The sequence below is a fragment of the Phlebotomus papatasi genome, chromosome 1 (genome assembly GCF_024763615.1).
Source record: "Phlebotomus papatasi isolate M1 chromosome 1, Ppap_2.1, whole genome shotgun sequence".
NCBI classification, from domain to species: Eukaryota; Metazoa; Arthropoda; class Insecta; order Diptera; family Psychodidae; genus Phlebotomus; species Phlebotomus papatasi.
The window spans coordinates 44,534,038-44,551,630 of NC_077222.1; the positions used below are offsets into that span (position 1 = coordinate 44,534,038).

Genomic DNA, 17,593 nt, shown 5'->3' on the forward strand with positions numbered 1-17,593 from the left:
TTTTTCCTACTTTTTTCATTTTTAGTACACATTTTTGGGACAAGGGGACAACAGATTGTTGCTCGAAGTCCATCTATCGAGGAGAATAATGTAGTAATCTACTTGATGCTGGACAGAATGACGATATTTTGTTACGTTTTTTATAAATTTTTTCCGATTGAGGATTTGAATGTTAAAGTAAGATTTCCTCATATGTTAAAATAAAGTATTTCGCATAATTAATAATTAATTATGTCAAGTTGAAATTTTTAATATTAGAGTAATACTTATAAATTATAATTTTCATTTTTAAAATACTTGTTATTTTTCAATTTTATCAAAACCATATTCAGGAAGTACATATTCTCTATGTAATTATGGTGAATCGAAAAAATCTGAATAAGGTAAAGTGCCCTCGAGTCGACCGGTTCCTCGACTCGACCGGTGGCCAATATTTGAATGTTTTAATAGTGAATTTCTAAAAAAAATTGTCACTGATTCGTATTTTTTAATAGAATAATTGACCTATTAATGTTAGATCATACGCCAAATATTAGTGCACATATAAATAAATTGAATAAATAACTCTACCGGTCGAATTGAAGAACCGGTCGACTTGAGGGCACTTTACCTTATACACTTAAAATCCTCACTGTGCGTTTATATATATATATATATATTTATTGTCTTTACATAGAAAGACAATATTTCGAACATCAAACGTTGAAGAATGGATAGTTGAATTTTGAGCGAGCAGTTAGTCACATCACTTATCCCTATCTTATTCTTGGCGTGTCCCAAAGTCAAATAAACCAAACAGTTCTATTTTAGTTGTTTCATATTTCGATATTCCTAATTTATTTTTTTTTATTTCCATTAAAAAAATGTTTCTCGCAGAAATTGAAAACAGTGTGAAAACTTTTGTTGAGAAGCACCAAATACTTGAAGAAAAAATTAAAGATATTTATGATTTCTCGTCATTATTTGAAAAACTCAAAGGTTAGTACGTTTGATTTTGTTTGTCTGTAAGCTTTTTTTCATAAATTATTTTTCCATGGAATTTCAGAGCATATATCACACAATAATTTGGATAAAGAACCGTCCGAACAGTCCCATGAGTTTACTGTTTATTATGATATTAAATATAACAACGTAGAAGATGATCAGTGTGAGGATCAACACAGCAGCGAGGATGAGCAAAATCAAAACAACTTTCGGTAAAAATTTTTTAAATTTTTATTTTTGTAACTTATTACACGAGTATTTTAAATTCAATATTGCTTCTTTCAGGTCGAAAATTATGATTCTGAAGCCTATTGTGTCGATGTATGTTCAAGGATTCATCTTTAACAAAGAAGACAGGTCGATGAAAACTTTCTCGTACGATGTAACAGATCTTCAGTGCCCAGAAAAACGAAAAGAACTTACACAGATTCTCGAGGAATATAAATTAGATCTGATGAATCTTTCAGAAACTGACAATGAAAATCTTCAAAATTTATTAAGATCATAGAGAACATAAATCAGTTTTGAAGAGGATACTGGATAGCACCGCACAGACCGCACAGGAGATTTTGCTGACCACAGTTTTTGTTTTTTAAATAAATGTAAGACTCCAAAGAGCAAGATCTACATCTTACATGTATTCATATTCATATTCGTATTCATATTCAGAGGGAACCCTGAAGTCGACGTATGCTTAGTGTTTCATACTGTGTCCACAAACAAGTGTTTTAACCGTTCCAATTCATATCAATCCACACCATTAAATAAACTTTTATGTGCTATGCAAGAAGCCAAACAGCCTTTATGGCTAGGTTTTCTTTAACTTCTCTCTGTGAGCATACCCATTTTCCCATTTAGTGTGACCTACGTGCTTATGTATGGTCTCAAAATATACAACCAATGAAGGGATTTTCCATCGTTTTCATCCCGGAGGTTGGAATCGACGCTAAGACGGCGATGGCCGCATGGGGGGTGGGACAAAAAACAGAGATGATAATAAACAAATCAATCAATCAATCAATCTATCATACTAATATTTTTTTTTACAGAAATTTAAAAATATACATATTTAAGTTTTTCATTTTTTTTAAACATTTAAAATACTTATTATTTAGCATGAAAATTTTTCCTAAGCATTATATATAAATTAGAGACTTCATTAAATATATAATCAATTGAATATTTCGCTTGATTTACATTTTTTCTAAATGTTTTTTTTGTATTTTTCATTTTATTTTTAATATTGCAGTGTTTCTTTTTTGAAATTGTAATCCAAAGAAAAAATGTCCAAAATTACTTTCAAAGATAAAAGAATTGATGTGCAGATCTGTCCCAGGAAAAAAAATAGAAAATTATATATATTTATAAAATAAAAACTGATTTTTAGGATTTCAATTAGTTTCCGATTATATAACTACACCCCTAATACCACAGGAAGGGCAAGACATAATAGTTGTGCAAAATTAAAAAAAAATTGTTAATCACAGTAAATTAAATCTTTGTAAAATTGTGCAGTGCTAAGTGCTATCCCAGTTTCCTCTAAAAAAAACTTTATGAAGATAAGAATTTTCCAGTATCAATATTTGTATGCCCTGCAGTCCAAAGCATGATCTCCATAAAGATCTCTTGATTAACTTTTTCAATAATGGTGAGATTATTGTTTTTTTTGCGCAAGTGATCCAGAACGAGTTGTCCTCTTGTATGATGTCCAGAAAGTTCTACGGTTGCGTGCCATTGACTGCTTTTCTGAATAAGAGTATTTTTGGTGAGAAAAATTGCAGCTAGAATTGCATCACAGGGAACCCATTCAGTGAATTCTCTGTAGCATTTTTCTTCAATTGGATTCATGAATCTCGTTATTCTATTAGCAATTTCTCCTAGGATATTCATTCGCCAGTCCTGAATACAAAAAAAAGAGATGGTTAACTAATTATTAAATTTCATATATTATTCAATATTTTTTCTCACCATGGTAATAAAAAATTTATCTTCAAGACATGTTTCCCAGGGAAGAAGAAAAGTTGGACATTTTATTGTACTAAAAACAATGTGAACGGCTTCAGGATCGCTGAAGAAATTAAACTCTGCTGAACTCGTGATATTACCAACTCCTAAGTGATTTCCACCCATAATGTAAACTTCTTTTATATTTTGTGCCAATTGAGGGTATAGCCTTAATGCGAGGCCCAAGTTTGTCAGAGGTCCTAGGCAAATCAAAGACACTTGTCCAGGATTACCCATTACTATTCTCTGTATAGCATTCACGGCATGTTCTTTGGATAGGAGTTTAGTATCTAAAACGTCTTCTGAGTAACTTTGTAAATCACCAAGTCCATCAGTTCCGTGAAAAGTTATTTCATCTGGAATGGATTTTTCCCCTAAGACTATCAGTTCAGTGGAAGCTCCAAGAAAAACCGGAGGGTGTTCTGATTTAAAATTATCAAGAGTTGAGAGAACTCTCAATGTATTTTTTGCCACATTTTCAACTGTTGTGTTTCCCTTGACACACGTAATCCCTAGGAGATTGATCTCATTTATTTCTTGGGCTCGGAGAAGCATTAACAGAGCCCAAGCATCGTCTGATCCAACATCAACATCCACTATAACATTTCTCTTTAAAGTGGACATTTTTCAATTCAATTTCTCTAAAACTTCCTTTTCTAGCCGATTGTACGTGATCACAGATAATTGGTATTTGGATTAAGAGTCTTTGACACTAATTTCTCTTCACTGCACTTTTCTATTTCTCGAAGACGAAATAAGCAAAAATCAACTATTGTCTTTGAACGTATTATAACTATATTCATTTGGAGCTTCTATAATTTGAAGTCTCTTTTATTTGCTTTATGAGAAGTGATTAGCATAGCACAATTGATAAGACGGTCAGCAGTAGCACACAAAACAACCTTCAATACAATGATAATTTCAAAATGAAATCTTGGCTTGCGGTTTCTTGATGTTTAGAAATCGAAAAACAACTTTTAACATTTAAATTTTAAAATAATTAGTTGAAATTTTAGAAGAGAATTCTTCTAAGATCAATCTGTGTAATACTTTAAAATTTGTAGGTATTTCAAAAATTGAAGAAAATGATCTGGTAATTTCGTTGGTAATTTGTTAACTTTGTGCAATACATATGCATAACCGAGAATTTGTCTAATGTGCACATAAGCTGTTTATTAGGTGAGATTCTTAATAATCTCACCTACTATAATCCTAACAAAATTTCATGTCGTCCGATCGAGCTCAAACTTGGCCAAAATGTGTTTCAGCAGTTCCTGATCACGAATATATATGTGGCTAATTTACGTTCCCGGCCGGCCGGCCGTTCGGCCGCTCTTTGGAGCTTAATAGCTCCTAAACTAAAAGAGATATTGACTTGCAGTTTTCGGCAAAGGTTATATATCGGGTGAAAATTGCAACTTGGTGCATTGACCCCCCACCCCCCACCCCTCCTTCCGCCATTTTGAAGACCCCCCTTTTTTTGTTTTCTCAATAGCTCCGTCCCTATGGCATAGATCGGGCTCAAATTTTAGTATGTTATAGCTGGGCCTTAGGGCTGTCCATCAATACCAAACTTAAGGTCTCCCGACCCCCCTGACCCTAGCTATAAGGGTCCAAAAAAAATTTCTTAAAATGGCCATAACTCCGGTTCTATTTATCAGAATTTAAAAAGTGAGGGCTTTTTGGAAAGCTCTCGTGAAATGCCACTTCCCCTTCTAACATCACAAGTTCATAAAACCACCGCTAGGGGCGTTATTTTTAAAAAGAAGATTTTTCAATTTTCTAAATTAAATAACTCAAAAATTCCATTGTGCATCGGGCTGAAATTTTAGTATGTTGTAGCCGCTGATTATACCTATCAAACAAAAAAATACTTAAGTCGATCCATAACCCCTGACCCCAGCTATAAGGGGTCAAAGTTCGAACATTGACCGGCCTTTATCTCCGGTTCTAATTAACATAGCGGCCTAAATTTTACCTTTTTGGTTTCGTCTCGATGAGCACTTTCAGATGGAAGTTCAAAAAGTCACCAGAGGTGGCGCTGTGATAGCGTCAAAATTCATCGAAATTCAAAGTCACTTTTCTCAAAAACGGCATTGTGCAAGTTAATGAAATTTTAGTATGTTGTAGTCCAGTCTAGGACGTTTCCAAAATGGTGCGTATGTGCGCTGTGGTTTCTATAGAACCGGAGATATGAGGGGTCAACTTCACGAAATTCAAAAAATCATATCTCCGGTTCTATTTGACCGATTTTGATGAATGAGGGCTTAAACGAAAGATCTCACCAAATGCTACAACTTTCTAAAATATTTGAACTTCGTGGGACCAACACCAGGGGCGCCACAGTCGAAAAACCAATTTCAATATCACATAACCTCAATTATATCGACTGTCGCTGAACCGATTTTGATGATTACTTCAACATAATTGTAGAGAATATTTGTCTCTATATTTCGTCCATACATCATTTTTCGATCAGATAATGCGATCTGTCCGATTTTGCCGTTTAAGTGTGAAAAAATTGATTTTTCCAATAATAACGCTTTGAAATCACTCAGATGCCAATTTGACTGTTTCTACTCGACCAAGACACTTAAAATAGGGTTTTAAATGGAAAGTCTCACAAAATACAACAGTTCTTTCATATAGTTGAAGTTCATCAAATGAACACTTGGGGCACTCTGGTCGAAAAAACGAGTTCAGAATCAAAAAAACCTCGATTATCTCGGCTTTTGAGCAACCAATAACATCACGTTCTTTTGCAAAGTTATAGAGAACATTCTGGTCTACATTTCACCCATATATCACTTTTCTGTCACTCCATCTAAATCTTTGATATTTTGGTTTAAATACAAAATTTGTATAATTTCACGAATTTGATTCAAGATAACTGAATGGCGTACCCCAACTTCAGCTCTAAATCGAATTTGCATGCATTCCGAGTTAGCTCACATTAAGAATCTCACCTACATAAGCCGGTTAGGATTATCTGTCCTTTTTACGCTACAATAATTCACATAATTTGTTGTATGTGATCTTTGGAATTGTGAGAATTTATTTTTATTTAGCAGTTAAAAGGTATATAATCGAAAACTAAAAGCTATGTCGATTTTTTTTTGTAAATGAGAAGTCTCTGTGGTTTGTTTAGAATACGATTCATTTGCTTATATATATATATATATATATATATATATATATATATATATATATATATATATAGAGATCACTTTTCTCATTGGGTGAGAGAAGTTTTTTTTCTATTTATTTTTTTAAATACTCTACAACTAATTAAGAAGCTACGAAGATTTTCTATCTTTTTGGTTGACGGTTGACTAGATGTTTTATTTTTCTCTTCCCTGTTCAACCATTTGTTATATATTAATTTTGAAAAACTAAGAATTTTAGTCATGCTTCTGACAGTGTTTACTGATAAGACACTTTTAATGTACCTTAGTTAAATTAGAAACATCACACTAGAAAAATTACACAGCCAAAGCACCTTAAAGAATTTTGAGAAAATATTGCTACCCTTTTGATGTTTTTATTCTTTGTGTTTATTAGAACTTGATGCACTAATGAAGCACCCACAACATTTGTAGGTATAGCTCTTTTCTATACTGCAATATATATATATATATATTTTTTTTTTTTGGATTTTCTCAATCTTCTTCCTATCCACTACTAACATAATCTTCGATTCTCTTTCACTTTATACAATATTCTTATGATGTGCAACAGAAGGTTTCATTTCTAAGTGTGTGTCGTGTAAGATTTTTCTTTTATACTTTAGGAAGCATATTGTGTGAAATTTATGTTTTGATTTAAATTCTTGAAATTTTGTTTCTTGGGAAAATTTCTTCGGTTGTTATTGATCAAAAGATTTCTTCAGAAAGTGTATAAATCCAGTTTAAGAAATCAATAAATTCAAATTAGGGTGTTGTTAAAATTCTTCTTAAATATAAAAGTAAAGTTAATTTTCAAAATATTTTTTAATATACTTAACAGTATGTACAAAAAAATCAATAAATATTTCTTAGGTTCTAATTGAAACTCTCTATAATAATAACAATTTTATAGATACGAAAATCCATTTTTTGTATCGATGTTTCAAAAATACGTAAAACTTCCTTTATAATTACCGGAAAATTTGAAATTTTCATAATTTCATACACCAACACACTTGCTAATGGAAACAAGTTCATGGTTTTCACACCAACATACGGGAAATACATTAAGCTCTCTCCCTCGCTCCTCTGGACTTTTATTTGATCATACTTAATGGGGGGATCATGTGGGGGAAGAATTTTCTGTTTCAGTGTGTGTTTTGAAGTTATTTTGGTCTTCGACTCATTTTTTTCAATTTGTATTTGTCAGTCGTCCGAAAAGTTTCTTGCGCAGCACATTGATCTTTTGGGATTACCTTTGCCGAAAAAACGCTTCCAAGCGCAATCAGTGAAGATCACATTGCGATATTCATTTAACGGTAAAGGAACGATTTTTGGGGAATACAGTAAATTCGTCCAGAATATTTCCAGTCACAACATACAGAGTATAGCGAAATTGTGGAAAAGAGTGAATCAACAGGGAGTGTCTCGCGCCTAATTTTAGCATTCACAATTAACAGTTAAATTATTCCTAGTGATCTTTGAGTTTTTCTGCTGAAAAAGTCCAATTTGTTCGATTAAAAAGTGAGTGGTGCATTTATCTATTTTAATTCAATAGATTTCATATTTTTTTCCCAATTTAATGTACATCTAAATAAAAATGATGTCATTATGTAAATTTTTAATTAATCTTCGTCACCTTCAAGTAATTTTTTGATCAATGGAGAAAAATAAAATAAATTAATGTAGAGAAAAACAAAATGTAAAATATTGCATTAGGCCAATATAGGACGTTTTTCGATCGAGTATAGTTTCTATTGGAAGAGGGACTTTTTTCAAAAAAATAATAATAGTATATTGAATGTATAATAAACATTACGTGTTTTTTTCTTAGGCTTGAATATATTCTAAAGGTAGTAAATACAAACAATGAAGTGCATTAAACTCTTTCTTGATCACCATTCTTTGAGGGGAGCGAGAGAGCCGCTACAAGAATAGTGAGAGAGAGATGTTAAAGCGATGAAACTTTTCTCTTTACTGTATTTCTTGAAGCGTCTCCAACTCCAACCAGTTAAGATTTTCCATTTAATTTCTTTTGGGTCAGCTTCTTTATTTTTATTTCATCCTCCTTGGCAATGTTTACAACAGATGTTTCACACATATACAGGATAGTTTCTCGTGTATGATATTTATTTGCATTTGGAGAAACTTCCACAAATAAAGATCTCTTCTCGTACAATATTAAGCTTAAAAAATGTGATAACTGATCGATGATCAAATATCACACATCATCGTGTTTGAATTTGAAGTATTTTGTGTGAGCATTATTTTCTTAAAATATTTTATCTGACTCGTCACACATATAAGACAAGTATATAAACTTAAGCTACATTTTTACTGTATTTTTTTTTTTTGAAGTTTCTGTTCGATATCTTATCTAACTGGCTATAAAGTCATACTTTTTTCTTAACCTTTAACGGTAAGGTAACGCAGAGAGGATGTCTAAAAGAATTTCTATCTGAATTGATAAAAGAATAATTGTTGCAGTGAAGTATCAGATAATGAAAATCGAATATTTGTTGAGTGGAGTAATTGCATCAATCTTATCATATCATATACGACTTATCACTGCATTTTGTCATTCCGAAATATTCATAAATTATTTCATAAAACAAATTTTAATTCATCAAAAAAAAAGACTTCAAAGTTTATTTCCATATTTTTAATATAGATAGAGGAAAGTGCCCATGCTTGATACCATTGGAAGCTTCGTAATGACTAAATTTTCTATGTTTCACAATATATATGTAACTTATCGCAACCATATTTTAAAAACTATGGGAAATTGGACAGTTTTTAAAGTATATTGCGGAGTCCAGTTTATTGAGAAACATAGGAAAAAATTAATCATTACGAAGCTTCCAATGGTATCAAGCATGGGCACTTTCCCCTACTTTGATTATTTTCAAATGATTTATTAAAGTAAATTAAATTGTCCAACTTCAAAAACCTATTTTTTTTAATAGTTGCTAGATATTAGTGTTTTCCTGTAGATTGCACCCGGGGGTGCGTCAGGACGCATCCGGAGGGAGTTCATCTCCTTGATTTTCTTGTGATATTAGTAGATAATAATTTATGTATTTCTATATTTAAACAAGAAATGAAGGATATTAAAATCACCTATTAGGATTTTTTAAAAATGATAAGCCGCGAATGTTCCTCTGACTTTTTTCGTCTGATAACTTTCCATCACATTTTCAGAGAATCCCTGAGTAAATCATGAAGCGTTTTATCTCTCACAATAAAACACATTATTATTCTAAAAATAATTTCTCAAATTTAATGGTTTATTTTTCGGAAAATCAACGTGAAACAGCATGAAGAATCCACTGTGGTTTGTTGTTTGGCTCTTAATCTTGATCTTCATAGCTTTTTTCGTGGCTGGTTTCTGTGCTGGATGGTAATTCAATTTAAAAATCCAGTAGAATTCAATAATATATATATTTCAAATTCTGTTTTAGGTACATCTTTGTCTATCCACTCACAGTCTGTATTCCAGCCCTGAGTGTAAGTTTTGTTATATGAATCTCATTTTTGTCCTTTGCGCACGGCTAATATTGTTGTTTTTTTTTTGTGTAGTCCATTTCAGATTTACTCCTTCAAGGAGCTCAATTCACCCATTATTGCGCCAAAGGAATGATGGAGTGTCGTTCACTGTTTGGCTAAAGGGGCTAAAGTATTTTCAACTTTACTATTCTTTTTACAAATTCCATCGCTTCTTGATCGTCTGCAATTGTCCCTTATACAGTAGACTCTCGCAAATTCGGCTCTTTTAAGATCGGGCTACTTTTTAATTCAGGCAGCGGTTACATTTGAAAAATTTTGTTGTCATTTTTCAAGTTTGATTATGATTATCAAATGAATCAAATATGCTCAAATTTAGCATGGTTTGTCTTAGTTTTGATGTGATTTTGCATTATTGAGGGATTTTCATGCAATTTACGATATATATCAGTGTGTAAACTCAATATCTTTATGCACATGTCGCCCGAATTTCTGTCTAATTCGGCTGACATTTCGGTCCTATATGCCCGAATTTGAGAGAGTCTACTGTAATTTCAATATTGCTGCTTTAGAGTTATAAGCCACATCAATTGGTATCTCATCTCTTTGTTGTGTTCTTGCAAAAAAAAATCTAGATTTCACGATAAAAGGATTGTAAAGCTAATTTACGCTGTTTAAATTCAGAATTTTTTTTTGTAAAAAAGTAAATTATATTACTCTAATTCGTTGCTGTAATAAAATTAACAGTTCTTCCTTGCATAGAGTACAAAAAAATATTATCTGCTTTTGTCATTTTATTACACATTATTTTCTGTTGTCACAACTAGTATTTTTGGGCACTGCGGTATATCAGCCTCAATTTCTCCATCACAAAAATTAAATGGCCAGTTATAGATAAAATTAACTAAACTTCAATATCAATCTCATCGACGTCTCTGTGGATTCGGATATGGAGTGATCGAGATTTTTTGTGATGACGTCTTTCAAGTTCTTCACCCTCATCTATATTTTGCAGATCGAAATGATTCAGCCTTTTTCTGAAAACTCTTTCAGGATCAGCTTTGTAATAGTCCTCGGGAGTGACAAAATGAGGGCCTCCGTAGTAATCCAATACACAAATTTGAGCGATATCCAATTCACAGAGGTAAAAATTGTGAGCTGAAAAATTATTATTGATGATAAGAAAGCAGCGATTTATAAAAAAATAATAATTTATCATTAATTTACTCTCAATCCATTTTCTGGCTGCTGGGTGGCGACTGAACATGGCTTTCTTAGCAAAATCATATTCTTCGTCATTCTTTTGCAATTGTTTAGCAGTTCCGGTCACCATAACGCGTGCACATGTGGGTTCCATGGCATCAGTACTGTGGTCTGAACAATTTCGGCTTTGCTCCATTGAGAATAAAGCAGTCAAGCGATTCGATGACTGAAAAAAAATTCTCGTTTAGAATAAAATACTTTCACCCTTTCGCTCTCGCCTCTGATACACACCTTTAGGTCGATTCCCGTAAAATCCAAATCAGTTAGATAGAAGAAAATACGTCCCGTGGACTTTTCTCCACGAGCACTATCAGCTATTGAGATAACATTGACCATTGGGAAGCCTTTGATTGAGTTTAGAGTTGAAATAGTGCCCATTGGTGACCAATCTAAACAGACAGATAACACGCAATAATTTGAAAAAAAAGAAAATAAAAAATCTAGAGAATTACGTAAATTACAATAGTTTTAAATTTGGAACTTTCCGAGAAATATTTATTCAAACATTTTCCTTGATTTAAAAATATGCCCGATGCAACTATAACCTTGAGTATATCCTAGGAGATTATATCCTTGACTATACAAATTATATATTTGAACAACAAAATCTGTTGAAATTTAGGGTAAGTGTGCCAAATTTCGGCATAGTTGCTTGCAAGCGCCAAAGTCTTAATTTTGAAATTTAATATTTTTAATACAAATTTAATTTTTTGTTACTTCTTTTTAAGGAGTGTTGCTTGGAACCTTGTATACAGTTTATCGTCTTTATTTTCTTTAAAATTATTCTTAATGTATTTTAAAATGAATAAAAATGTAGATAAAGCTTTGATGGCCTATTTCGGTCCTCTTGGTTCTCATAGTTCCGTGCCCTTTAGGAATTCTTCCAAAGTCTTTTTTGCTATTATTTTGTAGTGTGTATAGAGTTTGCAAAAACTAAAAATTTATGGAATTTTGAGGAACAAAAGAGGTCGCCGAAATTTGGTACACTTACCCTACCTTTGGGAGTCAAACGAACTTATGCAATCATCCAATATATACATAAGAGAATAGGTATATGAAAGTCAGTTGTTTAAAATAATGTAAAATATTTTATTTAACCAATTGTATTTATTATCTCAAAATGTTATAACAATTCTCTGGGATCTTCAAAAAATGATTTTAAGGAAAAATTATTTTCCCGCTAGAGACCAGTGACTTAATTTTTGAGAGGGTTTTAAACCTTTATAAATAGCAAGGAAATTTAATTTATTAAAAACACTGCTTGGCTATTATATATTACATTTTCAATAAAGATATAAAAATATTTATAAATATTTGAAGGGTTTACTTCTGGGAAAATAGAGTTTTCCAATTTTTTTTATCCTTAATAAAACTGTTCAATAAATGCAATATTTTTTTTGTATTATCATGAAGTGTGTTAAGTAGATTTTAAGATCTATAAAATTTGTTAAAAGTACGTCTGACAATGAAAGGAACCCTTTTAGCTTTGTGCACAACAACTAGCCAGACATTTTTTAAATTTCCAATCTTTAAATTATCATATAGTAAAATGGTAAAATGAATATTTGAATATTTGAGTCAAATAAACTTTCATAAATCTAAGTGCCTCTTCTTCATTAAAAAGTTAAAGTCAAAATCCCGTGTTTCAACTTCTTATAAAAACTATTTCATTGGCCGAAAATCATTATATAGTTAAAGTAAGTGCAAACTTATTAAGTTATAGAACTTTAAATGATGCAAAATCTTCCATATATAATATATACTTAGTTATAGAAAATATTCTGATGAAAAAATCTAGAAAAAATATTATTGCAAAGGACTTTGTAAGGTCCTTGTAAAAATGCCTTTATCCTTTCGAAAAAATACTACTTTGACATCGAATTACTCAACACCAGCTAAAGGAATCTTCATGAAATTCGGTATGGAGTCAATTTGTGACTTAAGCTATTTATCCATGGATACTACCCCCTTCCTCCACCCCTCTTTCCAGTAGCTCCCATACAAAATGTGGACTTGTTTCATTTTAACTTTCCTCTGAGAAGAAGTAGAAAGCTGAAACTCGGTATAGGATCAAGGTATATTAAAGGTTCCTTAATAATGTATATAGGCTCCTCCCCCTTCACTTCTTCTTGTAGCCCCCATACAAAATAATGACTTTTTCCACTATACACTCAGTCCCGGCATTAAGTCGTTCGGGATTATGCACCTGACGGAATTATGCACATACAATTATGCAAGTTTGCCTACCCTTGGGAGTCAATTTATGAACTCATTTTTTAAATACGCCTGAATGTATACTATTTTGCGACGCGGGACATTTGAAAACATTTTGCTATTTTTTCAGAATAAAACTTTAATTTCTTTTATTAAGGTAAATTTTTTAAATATTCTAACCATTTATTGAAGAACTCTGGCCAAAGAGTACTGTTTGTTGATGAATTTCTTTTAAACAGTTGAATCTTTTTGTTTGAACTACTTTTACTCCGCACAAAATTCGTTCTACGGCCGATTTATTCAAAAGAAAGCCCCTGCGGTTATGCAAATTTTCTCGATGCATAATGCCATTTCGCGCGTTTTTTTCGGTCCCGAAAATGTGCATAATCCCGGGACTGAGTGTAACTCCTCTGTGAAAAGAAGTAGAAATCACAAACTTGGCATAGGATCAAGGGCAATGAAAGGCTCTTTAACCGTGTATATATACGTTTCCCCCCACCACTCCTTCCAGCAGTCCCCATACAAAATGAGGACTTTTTCCAATATAAATTCCTCTCTGAGAAAAGATAGAAAGCCGAAACTCGGCATGGAAACAAGGTTTATGAAAGGCTATTCAGTCATATAAAATCTGGGTTCGATTACAAAGAAAATAAATAAAAAAATCACAGTTAGAAAAATAAGTCAAAATATATACTGATTCTACTGAAATCGATGAATACAGTGAGGCCATATCTCTCTCTATAACACATTAAAAGTATCAGACATACATATTACAAGATCATTAAAATCGGTTAAATAGATTAAAAACTTAACACATTTCTTGTTAATTCTAAACTTTGATAACCTGGTGTGACCCTTACGGTCAACTTGTGAACTTATCTATACCGTCATTTTGTAGGACTTTTCGAGACCTTTCGATTGAGTATTCATTGATTAAATTCGGTTGATAAATCTATAAGATATAAGGTAACAAGTTTTGAGCTTGAGTCCTTATGTTTCAATGTCCTCATACGCACGTTATGCATTGTAAAGCTATATGCTTTGAGAATAATCAATCATTTAATATATTTTATGTTACAATTTATTCTTTCCCTTGAAAAAAAAAACAGTATAAATGTGAACATTTCATATAAGAGATTATTTTTCTTCTACGAAAATAGTTTTTTTGCTCTAGAACTTTTCCCCCATGGTTTAGAACTTTGGTCCCGGAACAAAAGTTGTTACCTATATTATAGCCTATTCAATGATATAGGTCTCATTGGTGGTCGCAACATAGACCACTTTTGCCCATTGTCCTTTATGTATTTTTTGGGAAGTTTTTATGATTATGGAAAGATTAATGATTTCTAAAAGTTTTTTTTTATATGGTATTTTCCTATCTATATAGTTAATTCTAGTAATAAAAATGGAACAGAGGGAGAGATGAACTTTTGCCTCTCCTGCCCACACCCTATGCACGATTACCACATTGTTTGGCCAATTTATACCCTTAAACATTTTAATGAAAACCCCTCAAGTTACAGCTTTCCACCACTAAAATTGTGCGAGAAAATTGAAATTACATTTTTTGGGTGTCTAAAAAATGGGCCAGACATTTTATTTCTCCATAAGAATTCTTGTATTTGAAAAACGGGACATAATGGTTTTGGCAACACTTCCGATGTCAACGTTTTTCACAATCTTTTCAAGACTGTAGATATTTTTTTCTCTAAATTTTAGGTAAGGCTAACATTCCAATGAAAAATTACTAAAAAAAAAACTCCAAAAAATTCAATGAAATAGCATTCTTGTCTAAAGCTGAATTTCTCCTCTACTAAATAAAAATAAAAATAAAAAGATTTGGCCAAAAATAGGGGTGGTAGTCTATTTTTTTTTAAGTTTTTAAACTAATTTTTCATTTTTCTATTGTATATTTTCATCTAGTATTTTTTAATGTTGCTATATTAAATTTAAATAGTCTTCAAATAACAAACCAGTGATAAATATAAAAAAAAATAAATATAACCGAATATAAAAGAAATGGTCCATCTACACCGATACACTGTCATTTTCGGGTCTGGTCCTCCGTAAAGAGATACCTACTGTTCCGTACGACTATTTGTGTGCGATTTCAGTATCTATACAGAGAATTTCGGGATTAACTCTTTCGTCTCTTTTGGGACTGTAGTACCCAAAGCAGCATATGCTGTCAAAGCCAGGAGACGGCCTTTCACAATTTTTTTAATCAAAAATATCTAAGCTTTTATTACCCAAAAATATAGTTATTTAAAAAATTAAAAAATTATCCGACTTTTACACTTATGCGACAAAATTGCCAAAATTATACGTCACTGTAATACTAAAAATCCAGACAAGGATTTTAAGATACGCCTCTTGTTTATTTAAATTTTAATAGAATTATTTTTTATTGGATTTCAACAATATTTCTTTTGTTGTTCGACCATAAATTAATTTTAAAAATCATAGACCCATTGAAATTAAAGTAAATAATGAAAAGTTGTATATTTTATTTATATTTCTCTTTATTTGTCGATGAATCCATTTCATTTCTTCAGATATCTTTGTACTCTATATACAATTGACATTTTTTTATATAAAAAAGTCAAGTTTTGAATATTTACTTTTACAATATAGTCAAGATTTTGAAAAATGTGTGGTGCTTTTTTGGAATAAGATTTCCCTCACACAAAGAAATAAGATCACGTTTCTTTGTGTCTTTTATGGTCCATTGTAAACCTTTTCCATCTTGCAATAAAAAACAATCCACTGCACTGCACGAGAGAACTCTGTAGGTTGTTGTCACTGTTAATACCTCGAAATGTCAAAAAATGAATGCCGTTTAGTGATACAGTGGCGTAGGATTCATGGTCAGTGGAATAGTGGCGTATGATTCCTCAGATAACGCCATTGTAACACTAAAAACACTCAGGGAAATAATTATACGCCACTTTTATACTATTTTTGTTCTGCAAGCTTGACAAATACTCAAAATTATGAAAAATATTTCTAACAAAGTTATTGAGATTATTAAATATAATGAATATTTAATAAATTTCCTATCAGAAAACAGCAATATCTCAAAATTGACAAAAATCAAGAACCGCCGTTGTAATATTCAATGTGCGATATGCATCTTCTATCAAAAACAATGTTTTTTAATTATTCAGAACTGATAAAAATCCGATTCTTGTGGATGATTACAAACTATAAGGATGTCCAAATGTAAGATATTTTTTGTAGGACTTCAATTAATTCCTAAGCTTAGATATTTTTGATTAAAAATTGTGAAATTGGCTTTCAGCATATGCTGCAAGCCAAAAGAGACGAAAGAGTTAAACCAAATTTGCTATGAAAACAAATTAACGATTTTAAGCTCATGCGGGCTTATCTTTAGCGCTGGCTTTTTGAAATGTACAAAAAAAAAGAAGAAAAATTGAACTTTCCTATTCTAACGTTTAAAAATCCTAATTTTTTTCATGACAGAGTTCTTGAAAAATCTCTAGAACACAATGACTGGTGGATTTTAAAATGTAATTTTATCATCAAAAAAATTGTCTACGTGAGTAAATTATTGGCTCCCTTCGCGATAAGAAACATCATGTTGCTATAGAAAGGCGGAAAGTATCGCATGAAATGAAGGTGATCATCTTACCGAGTTCATGGACAAGAAATCTCGCCATAGCCGGGTAGTCTTTGTATGGAGGCACAAAGAAATCATTCTCATCGTCGATATCATCGTCAAATGGAAAAATATTACTCTGGATTAGCTGTCGTCCAAATATTCCAGTAAAAAAGGCAACGAGTAAGATCGCTTGAAATTTGATCATTATGTACACTTGTTACCAATATCTTTTCCTAGGAAAAACACAATGTTGCGAACTGTGAAGAAAGTGCAAAAAAAACTTTTTAAGTATCACTCTTGAGATAACACTTTTCAAGAGGCAATATTAATGCGAACGATGCGAATTTAATAAAATTTGAAACTTTTGGGAGAAATTTTGACTTTGAAATAAATGCTTTTATGGTGTAGTCAACTGCGCAATTTGCAGATAATTTAAAAATATCTTCAAAAAAATATTCCCATAAATTATCTGTTGCAATTTGCAGTTATTGTGGACATTCACCTTTTGCACTATCGTGCTATTTTTCACTTCAAGGATTTTTCCTACAAAACTTTAAACAAATATATCAATTATTGAAAAAAAAATGTAGGAGAAAATCTAAATTTACTATAATTAAGAAAAAGTTTGAAATGACTTACAAGTGCCTGGTATAATAAATACAGAAGATTTTCTGCGATCTTTTTTTCAATGTTACTTGTGTTGCCAACAAAGGCCAAATTGCAAATAGTCAGAAATTTCTGAGGAAAACAACAAGCAAAATAAACATATCATTCCGCTTTGACGTCCATAAGCTTTAATGGGCTCCATCTCGTTGGCGACACTGGTAGTTTAAACAGA

At 31.7% G+C, this 17,593-nt stretch overlaps 4 protein-coding genes across 4 annotated transcripts; 2 read left to right on the forward strand and 2 right to left on the reverse strand.

Moving 5' to 3' along the window:
• Window positions 1–728: 728 nt before the first annotated feature.
• On the forward strand, window positions 729–2,164 carry LOC129798418 (uncharacterized). Its single transcript, XM_055841562.1, has 3 exons — window positions 729–978; window positions 1,046–1,196; window positions 1,270–2,164. The coding sequence occupies exons 1-3, from the start codon at window positions 864–866 to the stop codon at window positions 1,490–1,492; spliced, it is 489 nt and encodes a 162-aa protein (XP_055697537.1). The 5' UTR covers window positions 729–863; the 3' UTR covers window positions 1,493–2,164.
• Window positions 1,462–3,986, reverse strand: LOC129798417 (nucleoside hydrolase-like). The gene is made up of 2 exons (XM_055841561.1): window positions 2,953–3,986; window positions 1,462–2,883 (listed from the first exon to the last, which is right to left on the reverse strand). The coding sequence occupies exons 1-2, from the start codon at window positions 3,610–3,612 to the stop codon at window positions 2,536–2,538; spliced, it is 1,008 nt and encodes a 335-aa protein (XP_055697536.1). The 5' UTR covers window positions 3,613–3,986; the 3' UTR covers window positions 1,462–2,535.
• A 3,346-nt stretch (window positions 3,987–7,332) lies between these two features.
• On the forward strand, window positions 7,333–10,320 carry LOC129798423 (uncharacterized). The gene is made up of 4 exons (XM_055841568.1): window positions 7,333–7,676; window positions 9,469–9,552; window positions 9,614–9,659; window positions 9,732–10,320. Exons 2-4 carry the CDS (start codon window positions 9,470–9,472, stop codon window positions 9,816–9,818), a joined length of 216 nt encoding a protein of 71 aa, XP_055697543.1. The 5' UTR covers window positions 7,333–7,676; window position 9,469; the 3' UTR covers window positions 9,819–10,320.
• A 115-nt stretch (window positions 10,321–10,435) lies between these two features.
• On the reverse strand, window positions 10,436–17,539 carry LOC129798421 (protein CREG1). Its single transcript, XM_055841565.1, has 5 exons — window positions 17,395–17,539; window positions 16,786–17,012; window positions 11,151–11,308; window positions 10,884–11,085; window positions 10,436–10,814 (listed from the first exon to the last, which is right to left on the reverse strand). The coding sequence occupies exons 2-5, from the start codon at window positions 16,958–16,960 to the stop codon at window positions 10,561–10,563; spliced, it is 789 nt and encodes a 262-aa protein (XP_055697540.1). The 5' UTR covers window positions 16,961–17,012; window positions 17,395–17,539; the 3' UTR covers window positions 10,436–10,560.
• Between the last annotated feature and the right edge of the window lie 54 nt (window positions 17,540–17,593).

Coding starts and splice junctions, on each gene's coding strand:
- LOC129798417 (XM_055841561.1), bottom strand. CDS start 3,612: ATGTCCACTTTAAAGAGAAATGTTATAGTGGATGTTGATGTTGGATCA. Junction 2,884..2,952: donor ATAAATTTTTTATTACCATG/GTGAGAAAAAAT, acceptor TTTTGTATTCAG/GACTGGCGAATGAATATCCT.
- LOC129798423 (XM_055841568.1), top strand. CDS start 9,470: ATGAAGAATCCACTGTGGTTTGTTGTTTGGCTCTTAATCTTGATCTTC. Junction 9,553..9,613: donor GCTGGTTTCTGTGCTGGATG/GTAATTCAATTT, acceptor ATTCTGTTTTAG/GTACATCTTTGTCTATCCAC. Junction 9,660..9,731: donor TCTGTATTCCAGCCCTGAGT/GTAAGTTTTGTT, acceptor TTTTTTGTGTAG/TCCATTTCAGATTTACTCCT.
- LOC129798421 (XM_055841565.1), bottom strand. CDS start 16,960: ATGATCAAATTTCAAGCGATCTTACTCGTTGCCTTTTTTACTGGAATA. Junction 11,086..11,150: donor TTACGGGAATCGACCTAAAG/GTGTGTATCAGA, acceptor ATTTTTTTTCAG/TCATCGAATCGCTTGACTGC. Junction 10,815..10,883: donor AGCCAGAAAATGGATTGAGA/GTAAATTAATGA, acceptor ATAATTTTTCAG/CTCACAATTTTTACCTCTGT.
- LOC129798418 (XM_055841562.1), top strand. CDS start 864: ATGTTTCTCGCAGAAATTGAAAACAGTGTGAAAACTTTTGTTGAGAAG. Junction 979..1,045: donor ATTATTTGAAAAACTCAAAG/GTTAGTACGTTT, acceptor ATGGAATTTCAG/AGCATATATCACACAATAAT. Junction 1,197..1,269: donor CAAAATCAAAACAACTTTCG/GTAAAAATTTTT, acceptor TGCTTCTTTCAG/GTCGAAAATTATGATTCTGA.